Source organism: Myotis myotis, unplaced genomic scaffold (assembly GCF_014108235.1).
Source record: "Myotis myotis isolate mMyoMyo1 unplaced genomic scaffold, mMyoMyo1.p scaffold_m19_p_3, whole genome shotgun sequence".
Classification (NCBI taxonomy): Eukaryota; Metazoa; Chordata; class Mammalia; order Chiroptera; family Vespertilionidae; genus Myotis; species Myotis myotis.
Window position 1 is genome coordinate 5429182 of NW_023416335.1, and position 19966 is coordinate 5449147.

The 19966-nt window shown below is 52.6% G+C and overlaps 3 protein-coding genes across 5 annotated transcripts in view; 1 reads left to right on the forward strand and 2 right to left on the reverse strand.

Moving 5' to 3' along the window:
* Positions 1 to 10941, forward strand: part of WWC2 (WW and C2 domain containing 2) — a 135669-nt gene extending 124728 nt beyond the window's left edge. For all 3 annotated transcript variants that reach the window (XM_036297934.1, XM_036297935.1, XM_036297937.1), the window contains 5 exons: positions 1425 to 1589; positions 2991 to 3083; positions 4915 to 5157; positions 7409 to 7536; positions 8241 to 10941. In XM_036297934.1, coding sequence (XP_036153827.1) covers positions 1425 to 1589; positions 2991 to 3083; positions 4915 to 5157; positions 7409 to 7536; positions 8241 to 8307 — 696 coding nt within the window. In that variant the 3' untranslated portion in view covers positions 8308 to 10941. The remainder of the gene's footprint in view (positions 1 to 1424; positions 1590 to 2990; positions 3084 to 4914; positions 5158 to 7408; positions 7537 to 8240) is intronic.
* Positions 10942 to 11939: 998 nt separating this feature from the next.
* On the reverse strand, positions 11940 to 12602 carry CLDN22 (claudin 22). Its single transcript, XM_036300781.1, has one exon. It carries the CDS (start codon positions 12600 to 12602, stop codon positions 11940 to 11942), a length of 663 nt encoding a protein of 220 aa, XP_036156674.1.
* A 1798-nt stretch (positions 12603 to 14400) lies between these two features.
* On the reverse strand, positions 14401 to 15313 carry LOC118651846 (putative claudin-24). The gene is given in 1 exon segment (XM_036301456.1): positions 14401 to 15313. A coding segment is annotated over 1 exon segment (840 nt). The 5' UTR covers positions 15241 to 15313.
* Between the last annotated feature and the right edge of the window lie 4653 nt (positions 15314 to 19966).

The following is a 19966-nucleotide window of genomic DNA, read 5'->3' on the forward strand; positions in this document are numbered from 1 at the left end:
TTGTCTCTCGTTCAGTTGATGTGGCACCCATTTTCCTTCCTGTAAAATCTTCCCCATTGCTTGTAAACGGTTGGAAATCGTTTGCTGAGCAACGTTTACTCTTTCTGCAAGTTGTTTTTGCGTTTGGCATGCATCTTCAGCCAATAATGCTTGTCATTGTTGGTCTTCAAGCTTTTTTGGTAGACCTGGATATTATTTGTCTTTCACATCGAAATCATCACTTTTAAAGCTTTTAAACTAGTGTTCACAGGTATCTTGAGATGGAGCATGTTCACCATAAGCTTCCCAAAGTATACGATCACTTTCAGCAGCACTTTCCTTCAAAATAAAGTAATGAATTAAAACTTCCCGCAAATGCTCTTTTTTTGGCACGAAATTTGACATTTTTTCCCCCTAATCCCCCCAAGGTCGGCATTCTGCGAAATTTGACATTTTTAAGCGTAAAAATATCTATGATGTAAACACTTTCAGAAAATTTGACATATGAAGTTTTGAAGCGTGCTGTCAATACAACAAAATAGCATACATATCAAATCGCATATAAACATATGTGTAACTCCATCTATTGAAAAAAAAATCCGCATTATTAACTGGTACACCTGGTAAATGGGCCCCAAATATTCATTCCCCACTTAGCTTTTATATGAGAAGGTAAATAGTGGTACTTCGATCTGGTAACTGCTCTGTGACTGTGTATTAAAAGCATTTTCAGAATTTCCCGGGTAACACCAGCATGATTACTTAATTGCATTAATTTTCATAAATGTTGTAAGTTTATTTCCATTTCAAACATGAAGTAAACGTTTAAAGTTCACGCCTGTTAGAGGGTGTTCTGATTGGAGGTGGCAGATGACCCAGTCCAGGCACAGGCTAGTTCAGTGGCAGACACATTGAAGGGACGTTATGTTCAAGCTTTGAGGGTGCCGGCAAACTTGGGATGTTGTAACAAGCTTAGACAATTCCTTATTCCTGAGGAAAGCAATACGGCATGTTCCCTGGCTGAAGACTTCATATGGGTGGGTACGTATAGCTGCATAGTCCACGTAAGCCTATAACTTTGCAGTAGATTTCATTTTCTTGTTTAATTACCTTTATCGTTTATTCTGGAAAAAGCACTCATCCGTTGAATGCTATTTAATGATGAGGCATGTCCAGATAAGATTGTTCATAGAGCCCCGTTTACCTTCTGTCAACGGAAACCTTCGTTCTTGAGGCCTAATCTGTTAGGACAGAGATCACCCTCCCCACCCCCTCCGTGGTCGTCCCCTGGGGTCCCGTCAGGAGTCACGAGGCCCTTCTCTCAGAAGAGGCCCGAGTGCTAGATGGGTCTGTGGTGTAAGGTTAGGGCTTTCTTTTGTCCTTAGAAGAACGGGGCGTAAATGAGCCCACATGTGTCAGCTCCTGACGAAGGCCTTCCATTGCAGGTTGATAAGGAGACCAACACAGAGGAGGCCGAGGACGCTGGCCTGGTGGTTCGGCCCAAAGAGCGCAGCGGGCTGAGCGCGCGGCAGCGCCCCCTGGTGAGGAGCAGCGTGATCGTGCGCTCGCAGACCTTCTCGCCCGGGGAGCGCAGCCAGTACATCTGCCGGGTAAGGACCGGCCCTGCCCGGGGCGGAACATGGGACATGCCCGGGCCATGCACCTGTGGCGGCATCTCAAACTCCGACCACAGACAGGAACCGCTAGGAGCGCTTTTATAAAATACTCATAAATATCACACTGGTGGTTCGTTTTAGTTTGGTTTTGGGGTCCCCCCTTTCCTAAATTTAATGTCTCATTGGCTCTAGGGCCATATATTTGGCAAATATGTGAAGTTGCAGACCCGGCTACTGAGTACACGTGGACTTCGGCCTGTATTTAGAAACTGCAGGTGATCGGAGGGTTATCTTTTGTAGACCTCTGTGCACGTTACACACCACATTGGGCCTGCTGGACCAAAACCTGGGAATTGGGTTTTAGAACCAAGCCATCTTTTAGTGATGGCACTAGGCACCGAATCAGATTCACAGTTCTGTGGTGAATGTTGGGGGACTCATACCAATTTACCCACCACTAGTTCCAGGAGAATTTATGACTGCTAGTAATAGAGGTGCAGTATTATAAAACGGGGTGGAAAGTGCTGTGAAAATGTATTTGTTTGACTCAACAAATGTGTTTATTAGCACCTGCTGTTAAGCATGTTCCTAGCTCCTTGGGACCTGTCTGAACCAGAGACCCATGCTCTGCCCTTGCAGAGCTGTGTTCCTGTGGGCCGAGCCCAGCGATGAGCAGTGGACACGATGTGTCTGGGGTGGGGACAGGGCTGCGAAGACGAGGGGCTGGGATGCTGAGGCGAGGGGCGCAGGTTTAAGTAGGTTCGAGTGGGCTTCACTGATGAGGTGACATTTCAGCAACTCCCTGGTGCCGGCGAGGCGGGGCAAATGGGCTGACTGGGCTAAGAGTTGTCTAGGTTGTGCAAACTGTGTCTCAGCGCCAACCTGTACATCAGCTTTTCTTTTAAAAATAAACGTTGTGGGCCCTCGCCAGTTTGGGTCAGTGAATAGAGCATCAGCCTGCGGACTGAGGGTCCCAGGTTCGACTTTGGTCAAGGGCACATGCCTGGGTTGCGGGCTTGATTCCCAGTAGGGGGACATGCAGGAGGCAGCCGATCAATGATTCTCTCATCATTGATGTTTCTGTCTCTCCCTCTCCTTCCTCTCAGAAATCAATTTTTAAAAATAAAATTAAATAAATGTTGCGTATTAGCTGAAAACAAAAAGGATCATTTTCTGCCAGAGTCTGTGCAGTTATCTTAACCATGACTTCTGATAACTGCCACCGAAAGGCACTGGTTTAAATTATTCCCAAAGATTAAGTCATTTAAGGAAAAAACGGCGCAGGGCAAAGCGTGTTTGGGGAGGATTTTCTGTAAGAGATAAGCTGTTATCACCATCCCTTTGTCGGCTCTGTGACGCAGTGATTTTCTTTCTTTTTTTAATCCTTGACTCCAGTTAAATCGCAGTGACAGTGACAGCTCAACCCTGGCTAAAAAGTCTCTGTTTGTGAGAAACTCCACTGAACGGCGCAGTTTGAGGGTCAAAAGGGTACGTATTCCGTCAGCACCAGCCCGGTCCTACCCCACCCAGAGTCCTGGCTGCCACACGTCCGCGCCGACTGGCTCTTGGGCGAAGCCGCTGTGATGATGATGGCAGGGATGCACATGTTCCAGACCGTCACGCTAGGATGTTCGCGTTTCAGTCCCTCTCTCTTCTGTCAAATAGTCCAGCTTCTATTAGTAATCTCCCATTTTCCATTCCCACTGCCAGCTCTGTAGGCAGGAAGTGCCCTCCTGTTCCCCTGCGTATGGTCTCACCCGGCCTCCTTTGAAGTCCTGTCCCCAGGCCAGTCCGGCCCAGGCTGAGCGACCACCCTCCCCTGACGCCCTGCGGCACAGCGGTCCCCACCTCACAGTCTCCTCCAGCCTCTAACGCCTCCTCAAGGTCACACACTGACCTCCCCTCCCCTGAGTCCTGTGGCACAGTGGTCCCTACCTCACAGTCTCCCATGTCCTCTAACTCCTCCTCAAGGTCACACACTGACCTCCCCTCCCCTGAGATCCTGTGGCACAGCGGTCCCCACCTCACAGTCTCCTCCAGCCTCTAACGCCTCCTCAAGGTCACACACTGACCTCCCCCCCCTGAGATCCTGTGGCACAGCGGTCCCCACCTCGCAGTCTCCCATGTCCTCTAACTCCTCCTCAAGGTCACACACTGTGTCCTCTTCCTAGGGTTTTGCCTACAGACCGCAGCAGACATTCATTCATACATATTCAGGTTATTTCTTAACAAACCGATAAGACTGGCTGCAGGAAGAACAGCCGAGATGCGGGGGTGAGAGCTGATATGAGATGATGGGAAACAGAGGAAGGAGCCAGGATTGAAGCGTTGCTTAGAGGAGGGATCAGATCTGAGCCCCGCCGACCTCGAAGGCCGTCACTCACAGGCATGAAAGCAGAAGGTGTGAGTGCGGGGAGAGTGTGTCCTGAAATGGAGGACGTGTAGGCTCCGCACACGTGTTGGTTATCCCAGAGGGCGGCCTCTGCAGCCGAGTGGCCAGGCCGAGGAGGCTGTCTATGGTGATAACGGGAAAGACTCAGGTTGGCACAGGGAAGGTTTGCTTCTTGGTCAGCACTTGCTTAGCCGTTCGGCTGGGCGCCCTGCTGCTGTGGTCCTCCCTCGGGACCCTCTCGGGTGCAGCAGGTGCGAGAAGCGTGCAGACTGACACGGGCGCTGAAGCTTCCGCCGGGAGTGACACGGCACTCCCGCTGACCGTCCCTGGCCAGGGCTCGTCACTCCCGCTGACCGTCCCTGGCCGGGGCTCGTCACTCCCGCTGACCGTCCCTGGCCGGGGCTCGTCACTCCCGCTGACCGTCCCTGGCCGGGGCTCGCCACTCCCGCTGACCGACCCTGGCCGGGGCTCGCCACTCCCGCTGACCGTCCCTGGCCGGGGCTCGTCACTCCCGCTGACCGTCCCTGGCCGGGGCTCGTCACTCCCGCTGACCGTCCCTGGCCGGGGCTCGTCACTCCCGCTGACCGTCCCTGGCCGGGGCTCGTCACTCCCGCTGACCGTCCCTGGCCGGGGCTCGTCACTCCCGCTGACCGTCCCTGGCCGGGGCTCGGCACTCCCGCTGACGGTCCCTGGCCAGGGCTCGCCACTCCCGCTGACCGACCCTGGCCGGGGCTCGTCACTCCCGCTGACCGTCCCTGGCCGGGGCTCGTCACTCCCGCTGACCGTCCCTGGCCGGGGCTCGTCCCTCGGCGGGCGCGGCCTCCGCCGGGAGCCAGGAGCTGCCACCCCCGGGGCCAGGAAGCAGGGGCCGCGGGTGATGGGGGCGGCGCGCTCAGGGTGTTCGTGGTTTGTTTTCCCACCCCCCAGGCGGTTTGCCAGCCCGTCCTCCGAAGAGCGGCCCAGGAGTGCCCGGTGCGCACGTCCCTGGACCTGGAGCTGGACCTGCAGGCCTCGCTCACCCGCCAGAGCCGCCTCAACGACGAGCTGCAGGCGCTGCGGGACCTGCGGCAGAGGCTGGAGGAGCTGAAGGCCCAGGGGCAGACGGACCTCCCGCCCGGCGTGCTGGAGGACGACCGGTTCCAGAGGCTGCTGCGCGAGGCCGAGAAGCAGGTACAGCCCCGGGCGCCGGCTGGGGCGGCTGTGCGGGGGGCGGCGTGCAGACCCATCCCTCCAAGGCCGCCGCGGGGAGGTGCCAGCTCCCTCCTCAGCTGGCTCGGCTCTTCAAACCCCTTTCCAACAGCTTGGAGCACCCTCCTGTTGTGGCCTTTTTAAACCCAGGATGTAGCTGAGAGGGGTCCTGCCACCCGGTGCCGTGAGAGGGCCGCCCCTCCGCACCCCATCCCGCAGCCGCTCTGGGGCCACTGGCCTGGGTCAGGGGAGCGTGCAGCGAGGGCAGCGGTCACTTCTGCTCCGCGTTTTCCTTCGTCTCCACATGAGACTTGGCAGATAAACACAGTAAAACTTTTAACACCAGTGGTCACCTGTGTTTGAAATTGCGTGGCCACATCACCGTGAGTTTCCACATTCTGTTACCTTCAAGGAAGGTCCCGCTGCACGCATTCTCCCTTCACACAGTCCCCCTACAAACGGCTGTATACAACAGCATAGAAAATCCCTGATTTAAAAATAGGGTCTTTTAAAGGAATATTTCTGTTAGTCTTCCTCCTAAATAGAAACTTCAAGAGCCTTCATATTGATGACATTGGTTTATTCTCTCAAGATTAGAGTTTATATTTTAGTGTAGGAGCATATGTTTACATCTATAATAATAAAAGTGTAATATGCTAATTAGACTGGATGTCCTTCCAGACGAAGCCATGGCTGCGGCAGGGGCCAAGCCCCTTGCACGAATTTCATGCATCGGGCCTCTAGTCAACATATAATATACAAATAGAATTGTCTGCGTAGCTGAAATATTACAAATGCCAATACATTATTTTCTTTCAACCCTTTGGATGGAAATCTGAAATAGATTCGTCATATCCCTAAATCTAATAGACTCTTCTGTCCATGATATAAACTCCTCTTTTCGGCCCAAAGTGATTTCTTAATCATATAGAGTATGGTACTTTAATGAAACTTGGAGTCATTTAACTGACTAGCACTACTAATTCTAGATGGAACTCAGAAACTTAACGTATGAATTTCAGAGATCAACCTAATACCAATGACTTCTAAAGAAAGTTTAAGCAGCAAAACCCATTACATATCTGTATTATATCCCTCCTGATATAATGCACATAGGATCTCAGAGGATGTCTGTTCCGCAGGGAGTTGAATAGTAGGTCTCCTATTAGATGCCACAGCAGATAACAGGGTAATTAGACACTGTCATGCCTGTAAAGGGCTTGTGGTTTGGTATAGGAGATGAGCCAGGAAGGCTTCCTGGAGGAAGTGGCATTTCCCTGGTCTGGAAAGTGGGTGGTGAACTTCGTCCCAGGCAAGGGTGCAGAGGCCAGCAGGGGGGTCCCAGCAATGACAGCACAGGCCCCGGAGCGCTCCTGGCAGGCAAGGGCCACGGATGGGAGCCTGTAGGACAGCAATCTTTCTGCAAAATGGGATGTTGAGTTAAAGGCTGAAATGCCCTCGCCCTATGTTAATAACCATCATCGTCTTCACTCTCGAGTCTTTCAATTCAACATTAGCACTAATTCCAAACGGTTGGTTGACATTGGCCAACTTTAATATCCTGAAGAAGCACTACAGTCTCTCACCCTCGTGCGTCAAAGGTTTGCAAAGCTGGGTTTGAGTTTTACAGCTGTAGACATGAGCGGGACTTTACATCTTCGCATTTCTGTAAACAGACTGTTCGAAGTCAGGTGCTGGTGATGCTCAGGCTGGTCCCTGAAGGAGCGTAGGGAATTGGGTTGTTCTGTTTCCCCATCTGGTGGAGTGGCCTGGGTGTGTCCAGACTGTAGAAGTTCTCTGAGCTGTACACTTATGTCACCTTTTGGGAATGTGAGTTCTGTTTTCGTTAACAGCTTTTAAATGGCTAAGACAGAGAGAAGGGGGTTGAAAAGGTGGATAAGGGGTTGAAAGTATGTTTCCCGGAACATCAGCAGTAGACGTTCCTTGGACACGATGCTAGGGTAGTTTTTCATTTCCTTTCTGAGGGTTCTGAGGTTTTCCAGCTGCCTAAACAGTCGCCCTGCCTGGGAAACAAGGCATTTTTAATGCGATACCACGGACAAGCCCGAATCCGTGGCCGCTGCGCCTCCGCAGGGCCTTGCACATGAGTGTCGTCTGCGATGGTGAGAAGACCACCCCGTTGGCTGCCGAGGTGCCCGCTGGCTTGTTTGTATCCTTGAAGCCTGCCGCCGTCTCTGGGCGTCTCTGATGGGGGTGTCTATTCCTTTGCCAGGCGGAACAGTCCAAAGAGGAGCAGAAGCAAGACCTGAACGCGGAGAAACTGCTGAGGCAGGTCTCCAAGGACGTGTGTCGGCTGCGGGAGCAGAGCCGCAAGGTGCCTCGGCAGGTGCAGTCCTTCAGGTAACCGGCCCCGGCTCACGCGGGGGCGGGTCACGTCGGGCGTCCTCACGCGTCTGATCACAGAGGGGTCCCCGCGGAGTGCCCTGGGCCTTAGTGTCAGGGTGCGAGGCGCCCAGCCCTCCCCCCAGGTGGGACGGATGAGTCCCTTTGCTCCTCCGGGGCCAGAGGAGCTGGCACGGTGCCCACGGGGTGCGCCCGCCGGAGGGAAAGGCAGCGGCGGCGTGGGCTTCATACTCCATGGTGAGGAGTCGGCTTCCTCCCGCCCCGCCGCGGCAGGCGCACCGTGGCAGGGCAGTGCTCCCCGGGTCCCGCTCGGTGCGTGGGCACCAGGAGGTGGGTGCTCCAGCAGGGAAATCGCACGACTTGGCTGCTGCTGAAACCCAACATAGAGGTTTATAAACGCTCCCCTGGCGCTTCACGTACAAGCCCGTTACACCCCCGGCAGGTGACAGAGACGCGCGAGACGGGCCGGCCTGGGGGTGAGGTGGGGAGCGTGGGCTGGCGCCTGCGCCCGGCTGCCGTTGCCCTTGGAGCCAGAGCTGGGGTCCTTCCCCCGCTGTGAAGGGCAGAGGCCCTTGGTTTTAAGCGGAGGTCTCCCTGGGGACAGGAGCTCGAGGGGACTCCGCCGGAGGCCGGGACAGTTTCTGCTGGTCGCAGTGTGTCCAGCGCCACACTGAGGGGGTTGTTCCTCGCCCCGACTCTAGGGAGAAGATCGCCTACTTCACCCGAGCGAAGATCAGCATCCCGTCGCTGCCGGCCGACGACGTGTGACCCGCCTGCAGACACGGCGTCCCCCGGCCCGAGGGAGGGAGACGGAGCCCCGGTCTGCGGTCTGCCTGGGGGCGGGTGTGCAACTGTCAGCTCTCACAGAGCTGTTGTTTCTCATCAGAATTTCGACATGCTAATTTGTAAAGTACTTGGAATATCATTCTTATATAAAAAAGTAAGAAAAATCAGGTAACCAAGCGGGCTAACCCGGCACCCAGATGTTGTACAGCAGGAGTGGGCTGTAAACGGAATCGGGCGGAGCCCAGGGCTGACCTGGCGAACCGGCCGAGGCGGCTCTTGCTCTTCCTGGTTTTCCTGCGAAGCCGGGAAGCTGGCCCGAGCGCCCGCCGTGTCTTGTACTCGAGAGCAGCAAGTTCAACGTGAATGAGCTTCGGAGCGGAGCTCCAGGGCCGCCTGAAGCAGGTGCTGTGTTCACCTCCGTCACCTGTGTTGGAACACCTGTTTCCTTGGAGCAGTTTCTTTTTTGTCTTTGTTTGTTTGTTTGTCTAAAGAAAACAGAATGCTGAGTTCAAGCACATAGGATGCAGCCCTGGGAGCAGGCTCCTGGCTGCACGGAAGGCCTCACGGCCTCTGACCCCGAGGGCAGGGGAGGTGCCTGCAGCCACGGAAACACGCTCCCCTGCCCCACAGGCTGTGGGGGGCGGTCAGGTGTGAGTCTGGCTCGTCCGGGGTGTGGGATGGTGTCAATAGAGGAAGGTGGTGGCCCTCGTCCTAAGGACAGAGCTGAAGACGGGGAGGGAAACCCATCGGCATCTGTGTGGTGAAACCAGGAACAGAGGAAAGGGTGTCCTGATTGAACCAAAGGTGCCAAAACACACACAAAGAATTTTAGTCTTTTCTTAAACAGGTTTGTAACATTTCGTAGCAGCTCCTTGCAGCCTCATTGAGGGGATCCTGTCTCTCTGGGAGGAGCTGGGAGGCAAGGAGAAGAGAGTGCCTGGGAGACTGGACTTGAAGTGCTGGCTAAGCCATCTGTCTCAGAGTCGTTGCGGATGGACGCTTAGAGCTGTTGAAACATCCCTGCAGCGTCTCCCAGCGCAGAGTTCCAGCTGGCCCAGCCAGGCCTCCCTAGAAGGAACAAAACCCCAGTGCAGCCCACCAGCATGTAGGCGTTTAAATCGTTCTATGCAATTTAATACTCAGTTTGTAATACTGGGAGAGGCGATTTTTGACCAGCCATCTTTTATAGCAAACTAAATCCTTTTTTTTAGAGATGCAAAAATCATCTTAAAGGAATAGGCCCCTTTAAACACACACACACACACACACACACACACACACACAGTTCTGTTTCTAAGCAAGAATCCTCAATAGCAAGAATTTTTATTTTCTTGAAAGCAGTTACACATATTTCAGAAAGTGAATTTTATCAGAATCAAAATTCAAATGAAGCAGTTTCTGAGCCTTGAACTTGATTGTTTCCTGAGTGTCCCACCACTTCCATACAAATGTCTTTGAAGCTATAACTGGACGTGACACTACTTTGAGCAAAAACCAGCTTTATGAATTGACCACATTCAGTCCTTCGGGTCTGCCCAGTCCATTCTCAGCCTGTTAAGGAAAACTACAGAAGAATGCCATCCATCCTTGTCAAGGTCAAATGTGAAAGAGAAGTTTATTTAATGTAGAGATAAATGAAGGTCAGCTGTTTTCAGCTTCTTAGTTTGACCATGAAAATGTTTATAGAATTATGTGTAGTTGTACCGTACGATTTTATTTTCTTCATTTATTTATTTACGGTCTTATTTATGTTCTGTTTAATATATAGTTCGGTTCTGGCCATTTAAAATGTTTGACATAGAAGAAGCTATATTGGAATATTTACAGCTTTATAAATCACCAGATCAGCTGTTAACTTTTTGCAATACAGAAAGTTTCATACGAGTATAAGAGAATAAAATCTGTCTCCGGCTGGTAGTTAGCAGTTGTGACCAAGAAGCTTTCGGTTTTATTTTACAAAATTTGCTTATTTCTAACACAAGAGATAAACTTATTTTAATATAATCCTTTTCCACACTTTAAAAATCAGCCATAGTGTTATACATTTATAGGAAGCTTTTAACAATCCTGTCATATTTGTACTAACCCAAATGATTCACAGTGACACATTTTAATAACTTGATCACAAAACCATATGGACAATATGAATTTTAATACTATAAATGCTATTTTTTAAAGGTAGAATTTATTCTGCACAGGGTAAAAAGAATGTAATATTTAGTTCTCAAGTTTGAATTATCAACATGTTACTACAGTTTTGTATATCAGAATCTAAGTGTTACAGGTACAAAAGCATACTGCTAGCCAAATGAACAAAGTTTAGCTGAATCTCTGTCGCATGCAAATCAAAAAAATTTTAAATCCTTTTTTTCTTTTTTTTGCTATTACTTTATATTGTATTAAATATCAAAAGCTCAGGACTGAACTAAATATTTAATCAGGTTAAATTCTGAATATGTTTCTGTTTTAATTTGTCTTGTTTGTAAAAGTGTGCAAATATATCACATAGATTAACTGGTTTCTGCACTTTTCATGTGTTTGTGGGTGGAAAATATTCAGTGGTTTTTGTTCTGTTTTTGTTTTTGTTTTTTCAACAAAGATACATATTCCCTAAGACTTTATCTGTGTCGTTTGTTGCTCAGGTAATTTCCCTGATTGGCTCAAACACAAGAATTGACTTGACCTGTGTACAGAACAAATATAAAATCTTTCATGAAGCATCCCCCAGGCCATCAGTTTGTTGTGGATACTTCTTGGTTGGAGGATATGCATTGCTGATTTAAAAAAAAAAAAAAAAAAAAAAAAAAAAAAAAAAAAAAAAAAACCAGAATATTTTCATTGTGCAAGTAAAACAAGGGCTCCATATGAGCTCTGCCCACACACCCAGACCGGGCTGGCCTGCAGCGCCCCCTGCAGGGGGTGGGGGGTGCAGTGAGTGTTTACCATCTGCTGCGGAGCACAGGGTCCAGATGCAAAAGCAGGCTTGTGGGTGGGTTTTAGTGACCCTTCCAATACTCAAGTCTGCCCTCCTCTGCCCCTGGCCTGGGGCGGAGGCATAAGTGAGAGGCCAGAACCCCTGAGGTCTCTGGTTAAAGACACGATGTGTCCACGTCCCTCACCTCTCCAGCTTTCAAAGAACAGCCGTTTTTTAGTTTAATCAGATGTCATACAGTTTAAATAAATATGCCGTGAGCCTGTTTCTGTGGAGTAGGTCATCTCAAACACTGGGGAGAAGGGCTTGATGAGCAGTAACATCTCCCACGGCCGGAATGACCCGTCTCTCTGAGGAACACCTTCAGGGGCGTAACACGGGTAGAAGGTTTCATTTACCAGTTCTGTGCAGTCACTGGGTCTACTTCAGAAGTGAGGAAACTCCTCCGCAGAAAGGAGCTTGATTACTATTAAGTCTTGATTGGTTTTGGCCTCAGAGTAGAAGATAAAAGTGGTTTACCGCCTGGGAAGGAAATCACAGTTCAGGGAGCCAGTCGCCCCTGGGGAAAATGCATGTTAGAAAGTTGCTAGCGTAGTGCCTGGGTGACCAGGCAGCAGGGAATCCTACCCGGTCCCGGGCTCAGCAAGCGTCCCCTGCGCCGTGGCCGCCCGGATCCTCGGGCTTAGACTGTCAGCCGAGTGTTTTTCATCTCCAGGGGGTGACGGAGATGCTGCGTTTCTGCCGCCGGGTACTGGCCCGCAGCCAGCGGAGCCTGGGTGCAGCAGGCGGCCCAGGTCACCAGGCACCCCCCGAGGAGGAGACAAAACCCAGCGAACCAGCCCAGGAAGAGGGCTTCCCCGAACTCCCACCTGGGCACAACCTCCGGGAGGGTCTCGTCCCAGAACTCCTGCACGGTCACGTGGGCGACCCAGGAGACTGGCACCAGGACCCCGACGCCCGCCGTCCAGAACAGGACCCCTCCCAGGATCAGCAGCCGCTTCTTCCGCTCTCGCTGTCTCTCTCCGACTCTCAGGCAGTCCAGCCCAGACCCCGAGACCAGCAGGCCCAGGAGCCCCAGCCCGTGGGACAGGAACATCAGGACCCTGGAGACCCGGAGCTCCATGGGCAGGGCCAGGAAGGAGTCGAAGTCCTTGCATTGCATCCCCACCTCTTCCTGGACGACGCAGGCCTGCCACAGGCCCAGGGTCCAGTTCTCCATCTCATTCAGGTCCAGGTTCAGGTTCTTCCAGTGCGGCAGGTAGTTGGTGAGACAGGCTAAAACCCACCCCAGCAAAGATAACGACATTCCAGCTAATTGGGCCACAGTTCTAAATACGAAAGCCATTACTATGAAGTCCCGTGAGCTTTCGCCCAACTCACTGCTGCCTCTGGGTTGCTGTGAAAAGTGTGACGGACTTCGGTTATCACCTGCAGAGCTCAGAAATCTTTTTTCATTGTGTGTATAAGAGGATTCTTGCCAGAGTGGCTATTGTTTGATTCCATGCTGAATGGGTTTCAGGAAAGGAAAGGGAACTAATTCTGCAAACCAGTCATGTCAAGGAGTGGCCAAGATCAATTTTCTAGTAAGCAGTTTGTCCCTGAAATAACACGAAGCAGTAAGAACCTCCTTTCATTGTTAACGTCTCAATGGCTTTCGTCCGATTCCCAACCTCCCTTGCAAGTCAAAGCACAGAGAAGTCTGAATGCAAAACATGTAATTGACAGTTCGGGTTCAGCTCCTGCCGCTTTCTCTCCGGCTAATCGCACCTGCCGGGCCTCCACCCGTGACGGCTCTCACATTTCAGGAATGCGTTGTGGTAACACCGAGTGTTATCGTTAAAAAAAAAAAAAAAGTTCAAGAAAAGTATTTCTTAACCAAATAAATCCATCTCCTCAGAAATCGCTCTAGATCTTAAATCAGGCCTACTTTTAAAAAATTCCTTAGGCTACATATACCACATAACACCTGAAATTACACTAAACACGCTCTCAAGCCTGATTACCACAGTCCCCTCTGTCAGAGCACGCCCAGGTGCGCCAGCACTCGCTGCTTCTTGGCTGCCATGTGCTCTCCACGCTGTGGCAGAGGGAGGCAGCGGGACCTGTGGATTAGCACCAACATCTCTCGCTGCGGCACTAAAGTATAAAGCTTGTCATTTTGCTCGTCTGTTTTATTGTTAATCCTCACCTGGGGACATTTTTCCATTGATTTTCAGAGAGAGAGTGGAAGGGAGGGGGAGAGAGAAACATCCATGTGAGAGAGACACATCAATTGGTTGCCTCTCACATGCCCTCTCCCCCGACCACCCGACCGGGGCTGAGGATCGAGCCTGCCACCGAGGTACGTGCCCTTGGCCAGAATCGAACCCGTGACCCTTAAGTCTGCGGGCCGACACTCTATCTACTGAGCCAAACGGCTAGGGCTAAAGCTTGTAGTTTTTAACTGAACAAAGGAAAGTTTTTTTCAGAGCAAGTGAACTGTCACTATCTCAATATCAAGCAAACGTTTCTCATTGTTTATCTTTTTAATAATGAAGCTTTTGAGGGATGAGATGAAAGAGGAAATTGGCCAGTATTTAGAATCGGAGAGCATCGTGATGTAAAAACCTTTTAGCCTCATAAACCCTGTCACTCACGCCCGTTGCCTTGTAATTTCCTAAACACAAACCACCTCTGATCAGAGAACAAAGTCACTGTTGTGGAAATTACACTTCGGAATGAGTTTAACCTGTGGCTTTGCCAGTGTAGAGTCTCTGTTAGTTTTTCTCTTTAGGAAACAAAGTAATTATTATTTCCAGTTACCAACAAAAACAAACAAAAACGATTCTAATGTAAAATAAACACATTAAAACTTAATACGGACCATACTGGACAACCACCACCAGTTTTATTTAAATAAACAGATCAATTACTTTTTTTCTTGCTCAGACCTATGTAATGCTTAACATAGTAATTTTCTTGTAGATATGAGACTGCCTCTTCTCCAGATTTTTTGGGGGGAGGGGGAGATCTAGGATAAAAAAGTAATTATTATATGAGAAAATGTGAGCAGCGCAGATTTAGTTACATAACAAAGACCCCTTTCCTGTGCACACCTACAGCACTGTTGGTGCAGAAGAGAGGTCTCCCTGGTCTTGTCCAAGTCACACTTTTGGAGCCGCAGTCCCATTTTCCAGGCATGGACACTGCGTCTGCGTGTCTGCCGCTGCGTACTGGCCCGCAGCCAGCGGAGCCTGGGTGCAGCAGGCGGCCCAGGTCACCAGGCACCCCCCGAGGAGGAGACAAAACCCAGCGAACCAGCCCAGGAAGAGGGCTTCCCCGAACTCCCACCTGGGCACAACCTCCGGGAGGGTCTCGTCCCAGAACTCCTGCACGGTCACGTGGGCGACCCAGGAGACCGGCACCAGGACCCCGACGCCCGCCGTCCAGAACAGGACCCCTCCCAGGATCAGCAGCCGCTTCTTCCGCTCTCGCTGTCTCTCTCCGACTCTCAGGCAGTCCAGCCCAGACCCCGAGACCAGCAGGCCCAGGAGCCCCAGCCCGTGGGACAGGAACATCAGGACCCTGGAGACCCGGAGCTCCACGGGCAGGGCCAGGAAGGAGTCGAAGTCCTTGCATTGCCTCCCCACCTCGTCCCGGACGACGCAGGCTTGCCACAGGCCCAGGGTCCAGTTCTCCATCTCGTTCAGCTCCAGGTTCAGGTTCTTCCAGTGCGGCAGGTAAGTTGTGATCATGGATAAAACCCATCCCAGCACAGACAGTGCAAGTCCAACGAATTGCATGACCACTCTCAAGACTAAAGCCATCGCAGCCAAGCGCGCGCCTTCCGCCGCCCCTATAGGAGCCGCTGTCTGTGGGGACGGCGTGTGCCGGTTGGCCTCGGGGCGATGCTGCCTGGGATATAAGCTCGGGGCATTGCCGCCTGGTCATTCGCTCCTTGGCCACTCTGAAGTGCGTGTTTGTTCTTGAATATAGTGTTTCATGTAAAGGATGAGGGGCTCTGCGAAAACTGCGCGTTAGGCCTTCTGATAAGGAGCTGACCTGCTGGTAAAACTATACCCCCAATGCTCGATGATACGAAGGCTGAGGATGAACAAAGGGGCCTCTGTGACCCTCACCCTAAAGGACAACAGAAATCTTTGTGCTTCAATATGGATTAATTAGATTTTAAGTGGTGATAAAAGGCCAGCTCTCTGGGTAACAGGACTTCATTGTGGCAGCTGAACCTGAGATTTCAGGATGCAGAACAAGCCCCTGCAAGGAAAGGCAGGCTCTCCCTATAATCTCCGCTCTGCGCGGACCTCCTCAACCTACACAGCGCCGGGCCCCCGCTCTGGAGTGTCCCGCGGACTCAGGACTTGGCAGGAGCGGCGCCCTCAGATTCCTTTGAAAGGTGGACGCGCGTTCACTGGGTTAGTTAAAATGGCACGATGGAGCCAGGTGCCCAGAGGTGCTCAGCGAGGAAGGGAGCGTCGGGAGTCCTGGGTGTCCCTGGGTGATGCCCCGGTCCTCGTTAGGGACTTGGGGTACAGCGTGGTTTTGACTCTCCCAGAGGTGTTTCCTGCCCAGAGATGAGCTGTCTGTTCTGCCACTTCGGAGACAAAGCCGCCCGCATGAAGATCCAGCCGTTCAGGACACAAGATTCTGAAGACAAGGGCCACATGGCTGCCCTTTGAGGTTTCGTCTTGTTTGGTTTTTGCGGCCACACCTTGAGAGCGCACACCGCAGAGCTGGCCCCTCAGGCAGGACAGAGGCTGGGCCAGGTTCCCAGGGCGGCTGCAGGGCCCAGGGCGTGGGGTCTGGCACCCCAGCCAGGAGGCGAGGTTGATGGGCCTGCGGAGACCTGCAGAGCCCCTGCCTGGGGGCCCAGCCTGGGGGCAGATTCCCCTCCGCACTCGCCCGCTGGGGCGTCTAGTCAAGCATCTGAGCTGATCTGTGTGAGGTTGCTCAGGAGATCAGACAGACCCCCGTCCTGCTGTCTCCACACTCAGCAGAAGGGCCGGGCTAGATGCCGGCTGCTGCAGCATCCTCCCCCATCAAAGATGGCTTCTCTCCTAACTTGCACAGGTTTGCAGAATCCCCTAGGCCAGGGGTCCTCAAACTTTTTAAACAGGGGGCCAGTTCACTGTCCCTCAGACCGTTGGAGGGCCGGACTATAGTTTAAAAAAAATATATGAACAAATTCCTATGCACACTGCACATATCTTATTTTGAAGTAAAAAAACAAAACGGGAACAAATACAATATTTGTATTTGCATGTGGCACACGGGCCGTAGTTTGAGGACCCCTGCCCTAGTCTTCCTGCTGGCCCCTTGGACCAAAATGAGAAATGGTTCCCGTTTGCACAGAGACCTGGGGTCCAGAAGGGCTAGGGCTCTGCCCAGGCCTCGGCACCAGGAGAAGGGATAGCGGGAGCAGAGCAGGCTGCGGGAGGCAGAAAGCTCCTGAGAGCGAGGCTAGCAGTTACGGGGAGCGACTCTTTTCTTGTGAATCCTCACCAGAGGATATTTTTTTCCTATTGATTTTTTTAGAAAGAATGAAAGGGAGGGGAAGAGACACAGAGAGAGGCACATCGACTGTTTGCCTCCCGCACGTGCCCCAACCAGGGCGGGGTTTGAACCTGCAGCCGAGGTACGTGCCCTTGACCGGAATCAACCCACGACCCTTCAGTCTGCAGGCCGATGCTCTAACCATTGAGCCACCGGCTAGGGCTCGGGGAGATGACTTCATATCACATGGAAATGTTTCATTACAGACGGACGGGGACAGGCTGCCTGTGAGCGGTGATCCCTCCGTCCCAAAGGTGTGAAGGGTCGTGCCCACCTGTCCGGGCTCTCATAGACGTAGTTTCCGCCGTGCTGGCCATTGGGCCAAGTAACCTTAAGTGACCTCTAGACTCATTTAAAAAAAAATAGTCTTGAGCCTGTCCTCTGGCCAGGAGTGACTGCTGAGGACCTGAGGACACAGCCAGGACCAGCCTGGAGGCAGCCCTGCCCTGCCCTGCCCGTGGGGCTCGCGTCCCAGGGGGAAGAGGCCACCAGGAAACTAGGAAATAAGAGAATTCAAATAAATGGAAAAGGGGGTTGGGAGTGTCCCCAGGCAGAGGAAGCCCCAACCAGAGCCCCGAGGCTGAAGAGCAGGAAGCCCCCAGCCCACACCCCCAACCGGAGCTCCCCTCCTCCGTGTCAGGTCACGGACTAGCTGCTTAGACCTGCGGTGGGGCGGGGGAGGGGGACGTTCAGCCACAAAACAAGTTCTACTCCCACCGCCGGCTCAGCACAGAGGGCATGACCTCTGTCTCCGGAATGTTAACCTGAAAGAAGACGAGGAACCCCTTCAACAGGCTCAGGAGGTCAGCAGGTCCCGTACTTTCTCGGGGGCCGACGGTTCGGGTGGCCCGCCGTCCGCGTCGGCCCAGAGCCCCCCATCCTGAGAACCTCCGTCCAGGGCAGGGGTGCATGAATGTCCCAAGTAAACGGTCCCCACGGTTAGTCACGGAAACTAGTACTCGCGTGTCCGTGTGCTGCTTACACGTCTGCAGTGTGGGCGACTCCGCAGGGACAGTTCGTCTCCGCTCCGTGGTGTGAGCGAGGCTGAGCCCCCTGGATGACCTGGTCTCAGGTCGCCGGGTGTCACTGGGCCAGACGCTCCAGCTCTCCGTAGGGGATAGCAAGGTTCCGGAAGGGCCCAGGACTGGGAATATTTTTGTGGTCGTTTTTGGAAAATTGTCACAAAAAGTAAATCAGATTGGCCTGTTCGTGAAGCCACCGGCCACACCTAGGTGCCAGGAGAGGCCTGGCAAGCCGTGCCCAGGAAGATGGCCTTTTTCTCCTCCGTGTCCTGCGTTCATGCTCAAGGTTAAGCGAGGGTCACACCAACCTCTCTGGGTGATGCAGACTTTGACAGGTTTGGCACCAACTCCTGCCACTGCCAGTCTGTGCCATTGCCCTCAGCTGCCCCTGCCCTTTCTGCCAGTCCAGGTCTGGCATCAGAGGAAGAAGTCCCCAGGTGGCTCCCGTGCCAGGTTCCTGCTCTGTACTGGTGACCAGCCTGAGCCAAGGCCACAAAGATTCGTTCTCAGGCAGACCAGCGGCACCTAAGACGGTGTGGTCCATATTCTAATCGGATGGCGCTGGGTGGCTCTTTCAGGGGAGGTGGGCAAAGATGTCTTAAAAGAGGTTGGTCCTTGAAAATGGTGCTTGGGGGGCAGGGCGGGGGAGCCCACAGAAAAGGAGCCAGTGCTTGGGGGGCAGGGCGGGGGAGCCCACAGAAAAGGAGGCTGCAGGGCTCAGCTACGTGCAGCTACTTCGTTCAGATTTTAGAATGTGGATGACGAAGAGCCTTAGAAGGGTTATCAGCGCGTGTGACACGGGCGTTTGTGCATTACTGGTGGCTCCGGTGATGAGCTCCTCTGTCATCTAAAATGCAAACCCCACACAGACAGGTCACCTGGAGCCCACTGCAGCCCCACGAGCTGAGGGTGGCAGGTGCCCCCCGAACCCCAGGGCAGGACCTGCTCCAGCCCCACCTCTCAGCTGGCGGTCCTGCCTCCGACAAGGAGCCCAGGAAAAGGGATGGAAGAGAGCGGGGGGAGTGGGGGGAGGAGGCACAAGGTGTCTTTTGAGAGTGAGAGACAAGACACACGCAAATCCCATGTTGTTAAAATTACCCTTAAAACCCCCCTGCCAAGGCCCTGGAGATGTGTGCACGTGTCCATGAGTCCGGCTGGCGGCCTCCCCTGTCCTTGGGGTGAACACAGGACGAAGTGGTTGGCATGGCCCAGCCCCTTGTAGGAAAAATGTCTGTGGAACCTTCAGACACTAGAAGCAGCCGTGAGAGAGGCGGGCCCTGAGGAGAGTAAACCAAGAAACAAGCAAGTCCCCTCCTCTCCAGCGAGCATAAAAAGCTACCCTTTCCCTACGGGGCTGTCCCCCTGGACCTTGGGCAAAGGCGGGGCTCCTGCTGCCAAGCACAACTGTTTTGATTAAAAGAACATCCATAGTTTATTCTGTTTTTCTTACGAGGTCTTGTCCTGCAACCTGGTAGTTGTCACAATCAATACCATGAGCTCAGTAATCAACCAGACTCGCTGCCCTCACAGCCTCCATAGCTCGATGCCCGTGTCTCCTACGTGCCCAGCAAACAGTATCCGTCATAAATGGCTGAGAAGGGTCTGTAGGTGATGGCGAGTGTGAATGCAGAATGCCCGTAGGTGATGGCGAGTGTGAATGCAGAATGCCCATAGGTGATGGCGAGTGTGAATGTAGAGTGTCTGTAGGTGATGGCGAGTGTGAATGCAGAATGCCCGTAGGTGATGGTGAGTGTGAATGTAGAGTGTCTGTAGGTGATGGCGAGTGTGAATGCAGAATGCCCGTAGGTGATGGCGAGTGTGAATGTAGAGTGTCTGTAGGTGATGGCGAGTGTGAATGCAGAATGCCCGTAGGTGATGGCGAGTGTGAATGTAGAGTGTCTGTAGGTGATGGCGAGTGTGAATGCAGAATGCCCTTAGGTGATGGCGAGTGTGAATGTAGAGTGTCTGTAGGTGATGGCGAGTGTGAATGTAGAATGCCCGTAGGTGATGGCGAGTGTGAATGTAGAATGCCCATAGGTGATGGCGAGTGTGAGTGCAGAATGCCCACGCACGCAGAATTGGGTTTCCATGGCCTTTGGTGGCCATCCTGGTCTGTGTGAGCCTGGCCAAGGAACCT

Bases quoted from the DNA above. Each gene is read 5' to 3' on its own strand.
- CLDN22 (XM_036300781.1), bottom strand. From the start codon at position 12,602: ATGGCTTTCGTATTTAGAACTGTGGCCCAATTAGCTGGAATGTCGTTA.